Source organism: Chamaea fasciata, unplaced genomic scaffold, assembly GCF_029207755.1.
Source record: "Chamaea fasciata isolate MVZ Bird 193981 ecotype frontalis unplaced genomic scaffold, bChaFas1.0.hap1 SCAF_17, whole genome shotgun sequence".
Classification (NCBI taxonomy): domain Eukaryota; kingdom Metazoa; phylum Chordata; class Aves; order Passeriformes; family Sylviidae; genus Chamaea; species Chamaea fasciata.
The window spans coordinates 3,767,456-3,783,958 of NW_027094102.1; the positions used below are offsets into that span (position 1 = coordinate 3,767,456).

Consider the following 16,503-nt stretch of genomic DNA (forward strand, 5'->3'; position numbering starts at 1 on the left):
TTCTTGTTGTTGTGACATATCTATATGTATGATACAGTTATATATTTTTCATTTCTAGGATAAATTTGCATCATTATTATACAGTTGCAATAAGGAAAATGAAATTCATGAATCAGAATTTAGACTCATGTCATTGTTACTAATAATACCTACAACACGTAACAAGTACTTCCTACTCACTCAGTGTTCGGTTAAACAGTAACTGCACAATAAATCTTCTTTTTCTTTCCCTGACAGGTTAGAACACAATCATAAGCATTTGTCAAAATCAATCCTGTATCCAACAGCAGGAGAGTATGATATCTAGAACTTCCTGATCTGAAGCAATTAATTTTTTCTAGATATTTAAGAAACGGAAATAACTTCAAACTAATTCCTTTTTCCAGAGATGTTTTGTCACAATATTTTTCAAAACAGAGCACCCATAGAACTGTGAGGCCGAACTGTAACTCTGCTGGTGCTTGGGGAGCATGACTTGAACACACGCAGACTTCAACCCAGCAACAGAAAGGGTACAAACATCCAGGGCATTGCTGTTCTTCATCAAGGTGTGCAAGCACTTCTTTCCCAGGTCGAGCATTAACTTCAATATACTGTTGAATTTAGTAATTTACAGGGGATCTACTCCCCCCTGTATTAATTACGAGAACATCTTGTCGTTTGCACAAAGGTGTGAAATAAAAGCAATTTAAGTTTCCCCAGAGAGCTGTGGGCTCACTTGAGTCTATTGCCCTGCCTGGTGCCCATCGTGCTTTTGTGACCAGCTGTGAATATGGCCCACTACAAAACTCTCCATCTTCAGGCACTGACAAAAGGCAAGGCTTGACAAGCTGACAAAACATGACATCCTAATGAGGTTTCTTTGCAAGTGTTACTGGATAGTCTACACCAGAAGCCGGAGTTGGGGGCAGGGTTAGAGAAGAATGTGAGGTGGTAGAGAACAGATCCTCACTTGGAGAACTCCTGGGTGATCGTCCAACCAGTTTTCTACTCACAAACCAGATTTTAAGTGAACGTGTTAAATTGGCATGATACGCGAAAGGAATTTTGGCTACAGCTCTTACTGTCAGTACTGAAATATTCCATTTTGATTTTAAATATCCACAATTAAGTTTGCAGCCTTTCTCCGTGTGCTCTCTACAACTTGTGCTTCCCATAACGGGATATCTACATGTATGTGTAAGAAAAGATATAGCCAATTACCTTAAACTCTTATCTATTATCAATTAATAGCTGATATTATGATAGAAAATGGGGCCACAGGCTGAAGTGTTCTAGGCCCAGCTATCAGGTAAATATGAAATTTGTCTTAAGCACTGCACTCCAGGTGAGTATGCCGGCAAAGAGGTGCTCATAGGTAAGTAGGGAAAAGAAAGAATAAATAAATAAATTGGTGACCTAATTTCGCCCTGGGAAATCAGTGGCAGAGAAAGAAGCCCCAAACAGCTCTCAAATCTATAGCCCGACTTTGACTCAAAAAGCTGGGCTTTTTTATTTTGTTTGTTTGTTTTTATCACACAAAAGATCCGTCCTGGAATCAGACACGGAGCAACAGGATCAGGTCATTTAAAAGCGATGAACTGAGAGCAGCAGGGCAGGCTGTGCCACCCCTGGCGTTGCCGGGAGGATGTGCTGCTCCATCCCCGTTTTTACCTGCCGGGGGGAGCGGGGGCGGTGCGGGGCCGTGCCCGCCCCCGGCCCGCGCCCCGGGGGAGGCCGGCAGCTGTCGGCGGGTGGGAGGCGTCTGCAGCTGGAAAACAGCAGCTCCGGTTGCTGATCAGATTTTGGGGGTGGGGTGGGAGGTGTGTGTGGGAAAAGCCAAGCGATGGATCTTCCCTTCTTTTGACAACACTCTCCCCTTCAGGACTAAGTCTGCACTGGAGGAAAATAACTGCGAGGGAGAAGTGCTAATCACACCTCCGTGTGGGAGCTGACTCCCGGGAGCAGCGTGTGCCGCCAGCCCCAGGATATTCCCTGCCTCCAACCTGAAGTGATTCCTCCTGGAACGGTTCAGTCGCGCCTGCAGTTCACCTTTGCCTGCAGTTAACCGGCGTGCAATTTGGGTTTAATGGAGCTGGGTTTATTGTTCCTCTTTGGACTTACGATAACGTCGACTGCAGGTAACGTGAATTTCTTTCTTTGCCCACTTCCACACGCATGCACACAAAGAAAGGCTGGGTGGGTTTTTTGTTGTTGCCTTTTTTCTATTTTTTTTTTCCTATTTTTGTTTTCTTCCCTCCTTCCCAAAGGGCTGTAAGCAGCAGCCCGCTCCGGTGCGCTGTAAAGAGCCAGCCGCCAAAGCCATCCCTTGGCCGTACGGAGGTTTAACCCAAACACAGCGGGCTGGCGCTGCAGCCCGGCGCGGATACGCACATAACGGTGCTGCCGGGACTCCGCGGGGAGCGGGGAGGGCTCGGGGGGTGCTGCGGGCGGGGCTGTGCGGGGCTGTGCGGGGCTCGGGGTACGGCAGCTTGCCGGGTGCTGAGCGCGGCTGTTGCAGGGTCCGCGCTGCCCCGGCCCCGCTCCGCGCTGCCGGCGGCCGGCCCGGGGCACCGAGAGCGCGACGAGAGCGGAGCGGCGGCGGCGGCGGGCGGCAGGGCCGGCAGGGCGGACGGCGGAGCGCTGCGGCACCGGGCCCGGCGCTGCACTTGCTACACCTACAAGGACAAGGAGTGCGTGTACTACTGCCACCTCGACATCATCTGGATCAACACCCCTGAGTGAGTGCGGGAAATGGCGGGCGGGCGGGGAGCCCCGGGGACCCCGCGGGCGGGCGGGGGGAGCCGGAGGCGGGGCCGGGGTCAGGGCGGGCCGGGGGGAGCCCAGAGCGGCGCCCCGAGCCCCCGCACCTGCCCGGCACCGGGACACGGGACACGGGACACGGGACACGGACTGTGCCGGGGCAGGGCTGACAGGAGGGAAAAGCGGTGATTTCCCACGGGAAATCTGTTTCTAACAACACACCCCGCTGGGAGAGCAGGAATGGTGTGTGCGCGTGCGACTGTACTGGTTTTGATACAAATTAAACGTGGAAAAAATACCGAGACGTTAAGATAGTGCTTGAAAAACTCAATATGTAAGATGTTACAAAAGAAAAGTCTTTTACAACCGTGCTCTGCGGAAACACGGGCTTTTGTTTCGACCCGTAATAAAAAGAAATTTTGAAGCCGTTTCCCCTGGATTGGAAGTTGTGAGCTCCGCACAGGGCGGTGGGGGTGGAGCACACGTGCAGAAAAGCTGCTCTGCTGTCTGTACTGACAGTGCTCAATGGGGAGAAAGCATCCAGGAAGAGTGACACTTTGCCTACATCCTAAAGGTTAGAGGCCTCCTTTTCCTACACCGTGTATAGCCCGTCTTGCTGAGCAACCAAAACAGACTAAAGATCTGTAAAGATTCTCACAGGCTAATAGGTTCCTGTAGCGACTACAGTGATCAGTGCAGTTACGAAAACAAGCAGGATCATTTTTCAGATGAACCTGAAAACAAATCACTTCAAAAATCAAAGTTCTTCAAACTGTGTGATGTGAACTTCTACACATATAACTAAGTCTTCCAGTGCCTACAGTCTGGGAACGGTTGTAACGATTCAGACCTGCCTTTGCATCGATTGCAAAGCTTTTAATGAGATTAAGATAACAAAAGGAGTAGAAAAATAGAAAGTAGCAGTAAACTAGGTTAAGTCAAATGGGGGTTAGGGCACTTAATTTGTAAATTCACGTGTGTGTCCTGGCTAGAGGCCATGTCTGATGACGTCTTTTGAACTTCTACCAACCTGTAAGTATCATGTATTCACACAAGTCATTCAATTCTTTGAGTTCCATACCTGCACTAATCCACCCCAGGATTACTTAGGGTTATTTTAGCCAAATATTTATGACTCAGTAAATTTAAGTCAGAGCTCACCAGTGAAAATGGGGGAATGACATTCCTTTTCCCCTACGTACTGAATAAATAGACTTCTGCTAATTTTAAACACACACTCCTTTTTTTTTTCCTTTCTTTTTTTTTTTTTTTAGGATATCCTGTTTTAAGTCTACAGGAATTACAATTTTCATTCCAGCACCAAAATTATTTAGCGTGCATTCATTCAGTGATGTGGAGAGTTTTCCTACATGAAAGTTTTGTGCCAATATCACTAAAGAAAGATCAAAAAAATAGAAAATGAGGCATATAACATTTTCATGATGCCTGTAGAATTGGCAATGAAATCTGTGTAAAATCCAAATATTAAACAGTTGTGGTTCTAAGTCTTTGCTTCTTAACTGAAGTTGGTTGTACATAAAATAGCAGCAAATCTCTCAGATCTGGAAAGTCTACCCCCACTGGGGATAGGTTAACCTGAAATGATTTAATGTCAGGACTAGGAAATTCTCTTTTTATAATTTTTATCCTATGTGATGGGATGTTTCTATGCTAACCATGGAATGAATACATTCAATTTCAGTATTAATTATTCACACAGAATAATACATTTTTAGCTCCAAACACATGAACTTGTATAACCTATCAACACTGTTGGAACTGGATGAGTTGGGGTGCTGGGAGCCCTCTGAGGTTGACAGAGAGTGGGTGGATGATGGTGAAATTAGTCTGGAATTAGTCCAGCAGGGACTGAATTTCCTGGACTCTGTCTAACCTGGGCAGCTTTGCTGTCCTGCTCCATGGACAGATGACAGAGGTACAAAACTCTCACTGAAACAGCACAGTTGTGAGTTTCAAAAAATCCCAGGAGTCTTCCTAGGAATGCTCCCAGGGCAGAGGTAAACATTAAATTGAGTGTATTGGATATTTTGAACCATTTCAGTGCAACAGGGGCAGGATTTAAGATTCCTAGTGCCATGAACAGGCACTGATTCTGCTCTGGTGATTGATTTGGAATAATGTCTGAGGAAGTCAAGAGGTTCTGGTGGATGTGAATGAGGGGAACCAAGCCTGCTTGGGCAATTTAATATCCTGAGCAAGTTACACTACTTCTTTGAAATGGAAGTAAGCACTGGATGTGTACAGACTGGCTGTTTGTAAAAGGGGCTTTTACGTCGCTCTTGTATACATGTTGTGGAAAGTTTTTATATTTACTAAAAATTTGGCTCCAATGCAACTTGGAGGATCATACACACAGTGAGAGGCCAGAAAGTTGGTTTAAAGTTTGGAGAAGCTTTCCTGACATCTGTTGAATCTGGCATTTTTCTTGCTTATTTACTTTTTTTCCCCCTACATCAAACCCTACAATTGCTTCTTATTTTTTCTTTCTTTCTTTCCCCCCTGACTTATTTATTTCACTTTATCACTTCTTGTTGCGCACAAAAATTCCTCAGTACTTTCTGTTTTCAGGCTACTCTTCCCTCTATACTTTACAGACAAACTTTAATTCCTCCTCTGGTTTCTTCTGCTTTTCCCAACAGGAGCTGTTAGGCATTGTTGTAATATATTCAAAACAAATCTTGGTCATGGCCTCTCCTCCTTTTCTGGAAAAGCAGTTAAAGTTTTTATTGAAGCTGTTGGAGGCAGAGTGACAATAGAAGGTCTATTTCTATCCCTGCTGAGAAACCACTTAGATCAGCAGGGTGACAGTTGTAGAAAAGCCCAAAATTGCAGAATGTGGAGCCTCTGACTCCCTGAAGCTTTTGCTTATTGAATGAGAAATTATCTCTGCACACATGTTTTGAGTATTGCTTTATACTTGACTGTGAACCACTGCTGTTAGTCCTGACCACGAAGAGCATCAGTGTTGTTTTGATATAGTGAGTCTTTCATTCTGAGAACAGTGGGAAAGTGGAAGAGAAGATGACCTAAAGAAAGGCAGGTAAGTCAGAAGAGAGTAATGCAATTATGTGGTGTAGACAAATGTTGCATAACAAAGGTAATTAAAAGCTGGTAAACTGCTCTCACTGATAAGATTGATCAGCCAGGAATTAGTTTTCAATGTATTTTTTTTTGTCAAGTGATTAGTTATGCTTATCTTGATCTATAGCTACAGACACATTTTAAAGAATTAATTGTCTTTTAAACAGTAGCCACTGATTTAATACAGACACAGCTTGATGCTTAATTTTGTAAGTTAAAGAAGAAAATATAGGAAAGAGAAAAAAATTTAGGCAAGACTACTTTTAGGTCTGCACTTTTTCAGAGGCGTCCTATATTTCAATATGAACTGAGGTTGTGTATCCATCATCAATATTTAACAGTTAATTAATAACAGTTCATTCAGTTAATAACAATTTAGCTGCATGAAGCTTTATCAATGCTCAGAATGATGAGTGATAGATTAAAAGGTGACGACTCCTAAGAAAGTGTTACTATCATGAGGGCAGAGATACTCAAGTGGTCTTCAATTCTAAAATAAAGTTGTATGGCAATAATCCAGACGTTTTCAAAGGAGAATTCCTCACTCAAACTAAGCAGCAAAAATAAGAACATTTATTTCAAAGGGTCTAAAACAAAGCAAAAGTGTTATTTGTTTTTTTTTTTTTCCCTCCTAAATGACATATCATTTTGGTATTTGTTATTTTGTTCAAAAGAGGAGTGACTGAGTGAAATTCTGTGACCACACTGTAAAGACCAGTTACATGATGATCTAAGAGTTCTGTCTGCCAATTACATGAATTTCTGAATCAGGAAAATTGGATAGACAAAATGAGAGGCAGATTTTGATGTAACACTGCGCTGCTGCTCTGATCCTCTGAACACTTAACACATGTTCTGTTTCCTCTGGGGGAGGGCAAGGACTTGTGTTTGTCTCTGCTGTGTGGGATACTCTGGGAGAGGATCTGGTGAGTGTCCCATGCAGCGTGAGCACATGGGACACTGCAAGGATCTGATGCTTTGTCACTTAAAGAAATTTGTTTCTGTGACTCGTGCAAGTCAGATAATCCTTAGCAACAAGTTGGCTCCAGGCAGTTCCCAACAGAATTGTGTTATCCTGACCTCACTTGACCACTGGCTGAGGTGAGAAAGGCTTTTCAGACACTTGTGGTCGTTGCTGTGAGTGATGATGAATGGCTTTGTCAGGAACTAAACAGCCTGAGCTGATCCCACCTGCACCCAGCTCTCCAACAAATACAATGATCCTTGCTCATTATTGACTTAGGTTATCATCAGAAAGTACTCTCAGATGACAGATTGGAAACAATCTGTGGCCTACCATCACTTCACTCACAGTTTTACTCACACACAGATGATGTCTTGGGATGGTGTTCCAAAAGATAAGAATTAATACAGCCCAGTGGTTACTCTGCTCTAACTGCACGTTCTGATGGCCGACTTTTCCTTCAGAACACCTTTTTGTTACCTGCATCCTTTTGGTGATTGAATTTTGTTGAACAGAAGTCCACAAAACAAAATTTAAGGTACTTTTGAACCCTATGGACATTAAGTGATGTTCTAAATTATTACAATTACCCAATTCTGGGTAATGATACTCATCATTAAATAAGTATAGGTGACGCCCTGTATTTTACTGGAAATAAAAGTACACAGCTAAAGATCTCTTGTTCAGCTAAACAATTAAGAAGGTGGTTATAAACTCTAGATCAGATTGAAAAGCCCTGCCAGCCAAAGGCATGATGATAAAACAGTGGCTGCCGGCCAGGAAGCTCAAATAAGGAAGCTGATTTGTCAGCTGAACAGTGCACCATGGTTAACCATCAGAACCAAGTGCCAATAGTGAAATGATGAGTCCTTGTTGAGTTGATTTTGTTTTTCTGAATGAAGCTCGCCCTGATTTTGCAATCATTTCTATCCACATGTTCACATGGAATCTGTTTGTCTCGCAAAATCTTCATGAGAAGTGAAGAATATTTCAGATAGATTTACTGAACATAGTAACAGGTTTCTGGTGTAATTGTTACACTGTATTGTGGACAAACTGATTGGATTTTAGGGCACTCTATTCAAAGAGATATTCTTACATATTTAAAATGGGTACTGACCTCTCACTTTCATTTTCTCAGTGGCTGAAGTGTGCATAGCTTGCATGCCCTCCTCAGTCTAAAAGTAGAATATCTCTGAGCTTACTGACAGTATTTCCAGGATTGATGTTTTACAGCAGTCTCAGAAGGACTTGAAATGATTTGGCTCTGCAGTTACAATCCCAAGTCCCTGCAGGAGCTGGCCCTGGGAAGATGAGGTCAGGGATGAGACACGCTGATAGCCAGGGCTTTGAAATTTCACCACTGCTGCTCCTGCTGGTCTAATTCTAAGAATAAACACTCTGGAGGGCTGTCAAACCACAGTCACTTTCACCAGTCTTACATTTAACACCATGTGTTTATTTTCCCCGGGTTTTTGTTTTATTTGTTTTTAAACCAGCGGTGGGTTTTGAACTGTACAGACTGTAGAGAGAGGTAGGAACGTGCACTTTTATTGTGTGTTCCTTGTGTGCACTGCTGTGGTGGCTTCTGAAGCAGCAATAAGTACTTTGAATTTTAGTTTGGAAAAGAATCTTAATTTGATTCCTTTCGTCCATGTTTCCCAGCTGCTCTGCCTTTTGGGCTTTATCTCAGTGGTTTTGTGCCACTGGTAAGTGGTAAGAACCACTTACTATTAATTCTGACTGCCAATCAGAGGGAGAAAAGGAATAGTGGGTGTTTGGACAGACAGAAGATGCTGCTCTAAATTTTACTCATTTCTTTAAATTAATGATCATGTATCTTGTAAGAGGACTGGGAACAGATTGGGATTGGTACGAGGTACTGAAGGAGATGCTGAGAGAGGTATTTCTGTGAAACACCAGCTCACTTTATTAGGTCAGGTGAGCTCTCCCCAGCCTCTCTGGGGATTTGGGGTGTTAAAGGACACCCCCAGGCTTGCTTCATATTGTTTACCTCAATAAATATACCCCAGATTTTCACTCCAAAACTCAGCTACTGTTCTGCCCATATCTGAGAAACAAAAGCTGTAACATCCCTTGATGTCTACAGGAGGAGGATGGAGAGTGCTAAACAGCCTCCAGATTCTCACAGTGCCTCATTTGGGTACCAAGAAGCCCCAGGGGAAGGAAAATCAAAGAACTCATGTGGTCAGTGAACCTGAGTGATGAAGCAGATGTGTGCAATCCTTGGCATATTACCTAAGTTAGCTGTAACTAATGAACTCAAACTAATTGGCATACTCGCAAATTAGCAAGTATTAATTAAAGGATAAGATAGCAAGGTCGTGGAGGTGCATCTTTTTGGAGAATGGGAGCCTGTTCATATCTAGGACCACTGAGCACTACTAAATTGGGGATGTGGAAAAGAAAGGTGTGGCTATAAAGGATAAAAATTGTTTCATCTGAAAACAACTTCAAAAAGCTACTCAGAAAAAGTGCAGCTTCTGAGAATGTGGCCAGGATGACCAAAGCAACAAGTCAGGGATCCTTTGGAGATCCTGATATTTTATTCCTTAAATAATGATAAGGATGGGTTAATTAGGGAGGTACCTCTGTTGTGAACTCCTAAAAGCCACACCTGTTACGGGAAGAACTGGAGCCAACTTCCAGAGCAGCCAATGATCTCTTCATCTGTAAAGCTACACAGTGCTACTGCAGTGCCTTTATATTAAAAGATACACAGAAATATCTGTTATTTCCCCCAAGCATCATCCTTCGTTCTGGGGACATTTTGTCTCACTTGGAGGATGGTAAATTTTGCTTCCTTTCTGTGTTCTTTGCTCTCAGTGGTCCTTACAGGGATCCCATACATTTTGGGATTGTTTGAAAACGCTGGAGACTGTTGGGAGCCTTGCTGGCCTGGATGTGGGCCAGAAAATATATTGCTGAATCCTGAAATCACAGCATCTAAGATGATTGCTGCAACCCCCTCATCCCTTTGTTTTGGCTGAAACTCTCCAGTGCCCTGGAGGTATCTACTGAGTTTAAGTGGCTGGGAAAGTAGAAAATAATAGCAGCTCATAGATCAATTATAACGTAGCATGAGAAACTCAGCCACATGTTATAAAAATTAAAATAAACCAATTGGATTTGCCTGCCTGAATTCTGAGCGTTCACTGTGAGTGGGGGACAGCAGGACTCAGGCAAATCCTACTTCCCAATTTAACCTGAAGGTATTAATCCTTCAACAGGCAGATTTCTTCTGTGGAAAATTTTCACTGTTTCAGAATGGCTGTTCAGTGAAAAAATCACTTGGTACTAATTACTTGGTATTTCTTGTCTTTTTTCAACAAACAAATGCCTATTTCTGTTAATTGAATGGCAAAACCTTGCTCAAAGAGCTAGCTGGCTCTCAGGGGGAGACCTTTTCTGATTGCGCGTTGTGGACACAAAGTACACAAATAATCTAGATTATTTCAGCCTCTGATATCCAATCTGACAAGAACACACTGTGCTTTGATTAGTTCTGTGCTGCTCTGTTATACATGAGATTATCTTCAGTTAATTATCTGTTGCACTGACTAATCACAATTACAACACATGGAATAATTGCAAGTACTGCAGATTTGTAATAGTTTTGTTGGTTTTTTGTTTGTTTGTTTGTTTTTTTCATACAGAGTAAAGAACAAATAACTTGTACTGAAGAAGCAACTATTTCCTTAAATTCAGACCTTCTCTTTGTCAGAAAATGCTTAAGAACTGAACATGCAGACCTTTATGCACCCACTGGCTGTCTGGAGTAATCCTAGTGAACCTCCCAAAAGAGTTTTCCTCAGTAATTCCTCAGAAATCACAGATTTGGATGTTGCCAATCAGATACCAGTTCAAAGCAGTACCTTGGAGAGGCTGATTCAGAAATGTCTAGGTTTGCTTGTTCTCCACTTGGTAGAGAAGAAAGGCATAAAGGACTCAGAGCACACCTTAGCTGTAAATGTATCTTAAATGTATCTTAAACTCACACAATGTATCTTAAAATCACATTTACTTCAGGAGAATTTTATTCTCCTAAAGGAAGCAAGGCTGCATACTGAGTTAGAGGTCAGGAATTCAAATTTTCTCGTGAAATGTAAACCTTAAAATAAAAATAATTAATTAAAAACCTGTGGATGCTGCAGAGAAATTTCCAAAAGATGAGTAAATGGCTTAGCCAGCACTTTGGCCAGGGCCTGGGTCATAACCCCAAGGAACACAGTGGAAGGAACGGGTAGGTCAGAATCCCTCCAGTTCTGCCTCTGCACTACTGCAGCTGATCCTCATCTGCACTGAAAAGTGCCCTGTGTATATTCAATTCATCAAGCTCTTTGTGATTATTGGGTTGCTTTGGAGGTGTATCAGGTTTGGGTTTGAAGTTTTGGATTAGAAACCAAAACCAGGCATATTTGGATTATTGTTGTATTTCTGTCTCTGACTGGCAAATCTGCACATTACCTTACACAAAAACTTCACTTGGACATTCTGGTTAAAAGCCTTTGAAACTTGAAACACTTGAAAATGTCATTGCATTGGCCCATGTTTCTGGTCCACTGAGAATGAAGTAGCCTTGAATACATTTTCTGAGCTATGAAGCAAAATGTACTTCATTAGAAAGATCACAAGCAGTATCTAAAATACCAATTTCCTCCTTTGCTTAAGGCTATGATTCATGGCTCTTATCACTTGTAATTATAATTATATTCTCCACTCCTCCCTGCTTGCTGGAATTTACTGTCTCTTAGGAAAGGCAGCAGATTGGTAATGAGCCCCTTCCTCAATCACTGTAGTTCACACAGCGATGGTTTAAGGTAAAATTGAAAGCTGATGACAATTCTGGTTGGTCCATTAATTTGCCAATTGCAGCAATTAAGAATAAAACTCATACCCTTCTTTCTCTCTGGCTATTCAGGCAGAGCCTCTGACTCAGGGCAAGCTGTGACTCGGTCCCACAGAGCTTTTGGTTTAGAGAATTAGAGTAAAAAAGCCCAGTATCGTATTTTGAAAGAGTAAACTCTTGAACAAGGAACCACTTTAAATAATGAGAATAACATGTATTACAGTGTTTTATGTCTCATTAGCATAATGTAGGATGACATCTGCAAAAGCTGCAAGAAGCTTCTTTGTGCCCTGGCAAACTATCTGTCCTTAAATAGGGCTCTCACATTTGTCTAAAACACACAAAATTAATCTTTCCATTTCAATTTCGGAGCAGGAAGCTGAATAACAGGATTTTACCAGACAGTTTTCATAGAGGATTTGCCACGGTTAAAAACAAAGGAACTTTCCCCTGCTCCTGCCTCTGAATACCAGTTCTTACTTTGTAAAAAACATGAATGTGTAAAAAATACAGCCATGGAGCAATCATTTATGTCAGAAGGTCCCTACATTAGCCATTTCACATTCATTCTTGTAAAGCAGATGTCAGTATAGAATTATTAATACTCCTAAATTATAAAATGGGACGTGCTCCTAATCCTAAAGACAACAAAAGGCTTTTAAAATGATGGTTTGAGAAGGGAGGCCAAAATCAAGGCCTAAAGTCTTTTAAGACAAATATGGGTATTCTTGGTCTCTCCCTGTGTTCCAGCATAGGAGTAAAGTGGTGAAAATAAGGAACATTTTCTGCATGGAGGCAGACCAGGATCTCCTGGAGAAAAACCATCCCCTGGGCTCTGAACACAGAAATACTGCTTGTGATTTTCTCTTTCTTCAGGATGATTTTATGATCAAGCTGACTCTGACAGGTTCAGGCTGTGAAAGACAAGGTGCACTGTTACAAATGTACTACGAGTGCAGAGGCTTGAAGAAATGATTTGCATCAACTGTACTGATGTTGCATCAAAAATTATTGCAGAGATTAGGAAAATAATGTTTCTGAACCTTTCAGCCCACCATGTGTGTGGGAAAATGGAAAATTTGCAGCTTTCCCATTAGCAGCCTAATGATGTTTTTATGAAAGCAAATGAAAGAAGCAGAGCTATGTGAAGGTAGTGGTTCCAGACTCATTATTCAGGCTTTGTTCTGTAACCTTTCTGTAACCTTTCTAGATTGACTCTGACTTCCTCTTCCCTGCCTTTTTTTTTTTTCTTTTTTTTTTTCCCCCCCACTCCTCCCCTCCTCTTTCTTGCTTTTGAACATGAGATTCTCTTCAGATTTGTAGTGTTTGTGGATTTGTGGCTTGCTTACCCCACCCCTCAAGTCCTCAGGAACTTTTATGAGTCTCCAGAAGTTTCATGGGCAGTACAGCTGCTGTTAATTGAGATTCTTTAACAGCTTGGAGGGGAGTAATTTCTGACATCAATCCAAACTATCCAATTCTTTTCGGGGATGTTAGCAGGTAGTGATGAACCATGTCCTCTTCTGATAATAATATTAACTATAACCCATTAAAGAGCAAATCATGCAGGGAAATAAAGAGAGGTACCTCCTACCATTTCTTGGTGTGCTGCAGCACAGAATAGGATCTCTCACAGAAAGGTGGAACCATACAAAGAGGATTATCTGGGAGTTTCTTGCATTTGTAACTCCAGGGGTCGTGTTCCAATCGTGATGCAGCAAATGAATCCTGCTGGCAGTTTTCTCAGTGATGAAATTAATGGCAAATCAGGCTCAGGGCCATGAACTATATGACAACTACACAATGTTAGTGATCTGGTGAAATCAGCACTGCTCCTCTGTCACTTCAGACCAGCCAAGGCACTGAATGTGACAGATTTTGTGCATTGGGTGGGGAAACCAACACAACACAGGAATAAGGAGTAAAATAATAACCTGGGGATGTATTTGCATCATCTCTTTGGTACTCCATATTTTTTTTTGATAGTGTAGCTGCCAGTTAATCCTTCCAGTAGAGATGACTGTCTGCTTATTTATAACTTGGTGAAAGCCTGAGTTGGTGGAGCAGAAGTTATGATCTGTTACAGGGAGAATTCACATGAGCATAGGGTTTGATTTTTCTGCCACTGTTTATTGCTTTCCATCAACAGATCTCTTCACTCAAATAGAAAAGAGATGGAACACAATTTTAATTGGTTCCTAAAATGCACAATACATGTGATTCTCACAACAGGAGGACTGTTCCATATGGACTGTCTAACTACAGAGGCAGCTTTAGAGGCAAAAGGTCTACAGGGCAGACTCAAAGTACTTCCCAGCCCTCATCCCGATGTTCCTGTTCGGATGCTCGTGACAAGCAGTGTTTGCAGTTTTGCAGAAGAATGCAGGACAGAAGGAGGTGAGTGTCTTTCCCTACCACTGCAACCTGGCCGACATGATGAGGCCATTTCATGGAGATAAATTAATCAAGTTGCGTTTATCAGGTGGAACTGGTTAAAAGATATTGATTTTAAATAAAACTCCCCTCTGCAGTTGTGGTGGGTGAACCCTGGCCAGCAGCCAAGCACTTACACTGATGCTTGTTCACTTCCCCTTCAGTGGGGTGGGGGAGTGACAGGAAGAAAAAAGCAAGAGAACTCCTGTGTCACATCAGAGTTTAATAAGTGAAAGAAGGAGGCCAAAGCCAGCCAGTACTGCTTGGAATTTTCTTTTTTCTGTTTCTTTTTATGATGTTGTGCTTTTGAAACAGCAGATCTGTCCAGTTAGGGGCATGCTGAACATTGAACTGTTCTAGAATGTTTTGTGCCGTCTAACAAAGAGCATGAAATTGTAATTTCATCTATGGTGACATTGATGAAAACACAGTGACAAGTTTAGGCAATCTCTATTCTACAGAAATCATGGATCAATGAAAAAGACAGAAAAGAAAGACCAATGCAGGGAAGAGGAACACAATTTCATTCAGTAGCGCAGAGAGTCTGGAGGATTCTGAACAATCAGGTATGTTACCGATGCTTAATGTTTAAAAGAAATATCCATTTTACATTAATGTTCTTTGTACTTGCAGAATCCTTAATTCTTTCAACTGAATACTATTCCTCCTTCCTAAATAAGGGCCATGAGTTGTTTGGAGTTTTTTTTCTAATTTAATTTTAAAAATAAACTTTACTGTACACAGAACTGCTACAACCTTTCTTGTGCTGATGTAACTCCTTCAAAAGTTGGATTATTTGGCTGTAAGCCAATACATATTTTGGCTTTTTTTTTTTTTTTTTTTTTTTTTTTTTTTTTTTTTTTTTTTTAGGACAGGAGCTGTTCCTGTCTGTCATGTTTCTCCTTGTTTAGCACTGCAGCAAATTAAGCTACACGTCCCAGTGCAGTGCTCCAGTAAAAGCTGAAGTGTTAAGGTAAAGAAACCAGAAAAGCTTTGTGGAAGAAGTATCTGGAGGGAAAAGTAAATCTGCTTTTGATGTCAGTTATAAGGAGGTTACTGTGAGCCAGTAGCCAGTTTCAAATATTGTCACTTCTAAAAAAATCACACCAATACCCCAAATTTTTTGCTATGAAGGGAAGCACTTGGATTAGAAGCCCCCAAGCTAAATTTATTGCTGTGATTATTTGAGCAGAGCTAATTCGAGAACTGTGTAGAGCTCACTCTGTGTACACATAACCCAGGAGGGCAACCACAATTATCTCAGGTAACAGGGTGCTGAATACTCAACAGTTTGGCTGCATTTGTTTATTTGTTTCTTTTAAAGCTTTAACATTTATTTGCTGGAGCTCAGAAACAAGAACTTAAACTACAACTCTCCCTTGAGATGGACAAACTTGATGCTTCAGTGTGTTGCCAGTGGAGAATTCAGCAGTAGGCAACACTTCCACTTCAGCAGTGCCGCTCTGAGGGCATGGGAACCTGTATGAAGAAGCTTTTCTCCCCTCGAGAGAGCCTCAGAAAAGGATAATCTTTATCATGTAACCTGGCAGGGAATGTATCACTATTGAGGAAAACTTCAAAGGCAGACCCAAACTTCAGCAATGCAAAGCTTCAGGAAACGTTTTTCTCTGTGATTTAAACAAGTACAATAGAAACTGTTCCACTCACTGCTTGCTCTGTGTCTGAAGAATCCATCCACAGCTCTGTGCAGGCAGCTGCAAGTGGAGAATGTGGAGAGTTAGAGGGAGATTGCCCCTACATGAGTTCTCATTAAGAATAAACAGATACAAAATATTTCTCTTGTTAATGTATGCAAGCCTGAATCATCATATTGTAACTTCGTGGCAGATGTTTAAATGACAGTATCTATGCAGAATAAATATGAATGGCTAATATAAATATTATTATAAACTATAGCAAGTTAAGAGTATACATTGAGTATTCAATAGATTACCTAATTTAGGCACAAATTATTCCTGCACTTGGAAGTTCCATTCAAACACACTTACAGTGATTATTTGGGGATGCACTGTAGTTGGTGAACAGAACTTCAGTGATTCATCCCAAGGAATTTTCCTACAGATGCAAGGGTAGGACTGTGGAACTTGATGCCATCAGAGTAATTTCTGTGCTGGCCATTTGCTGTCACAGGCCCCTACAAGTCACACCCACAGCACATCCCCTGGGCTTTGCCAGTGCTACAAATCCCACCTTTATCTCTCCATTGAAACACCAGCACCAAATAACCCGGAAACTTGGCAATAAGGATTAAATCCAACCCTGGACATTTCTCAGTGTAAACGATTTCTTCAGAAATTATGGACTTCTTTTTGCTACAAGATGCAAGAGTCAGCAAAGGAAAAAGAGTAACTTTTGCAAATCCTGTTCTATA

General features: G+C 41.8%; 1 protein-coding gene across 1 annotated transcript; it reads left to right on the forward strand.

Moving 5' to 3' along the window:
* Nucleotides 1–1,782: 1,782 nt before the first annotated feature.
* EDN3 (endothelin 3) lies at nt 1,783–15,523 on the forward strand. Its single transcript, XM_066199097.1, has 5 exons — nt 1,783–2,120; nt 2,501–2,720; nt 13,911–14,075; nt 14,573–14,677; nt 15,436–15,523. The coding sequence occupies exons 1-4, from the start codon at nt 2,069–2,071 to the stop codon at nt 14,643–14,645; spliced, it is 510 nt and encodes a 169-aa protein (XP_066055194.1). The 5' UTR covers nt 1,783–2,068; the 3' UTR covers nt 14,646–14,677; nt 15,436–15,523.
* Nucleotides 15,524–16,503: the final 980 nt, after the last annotated feature.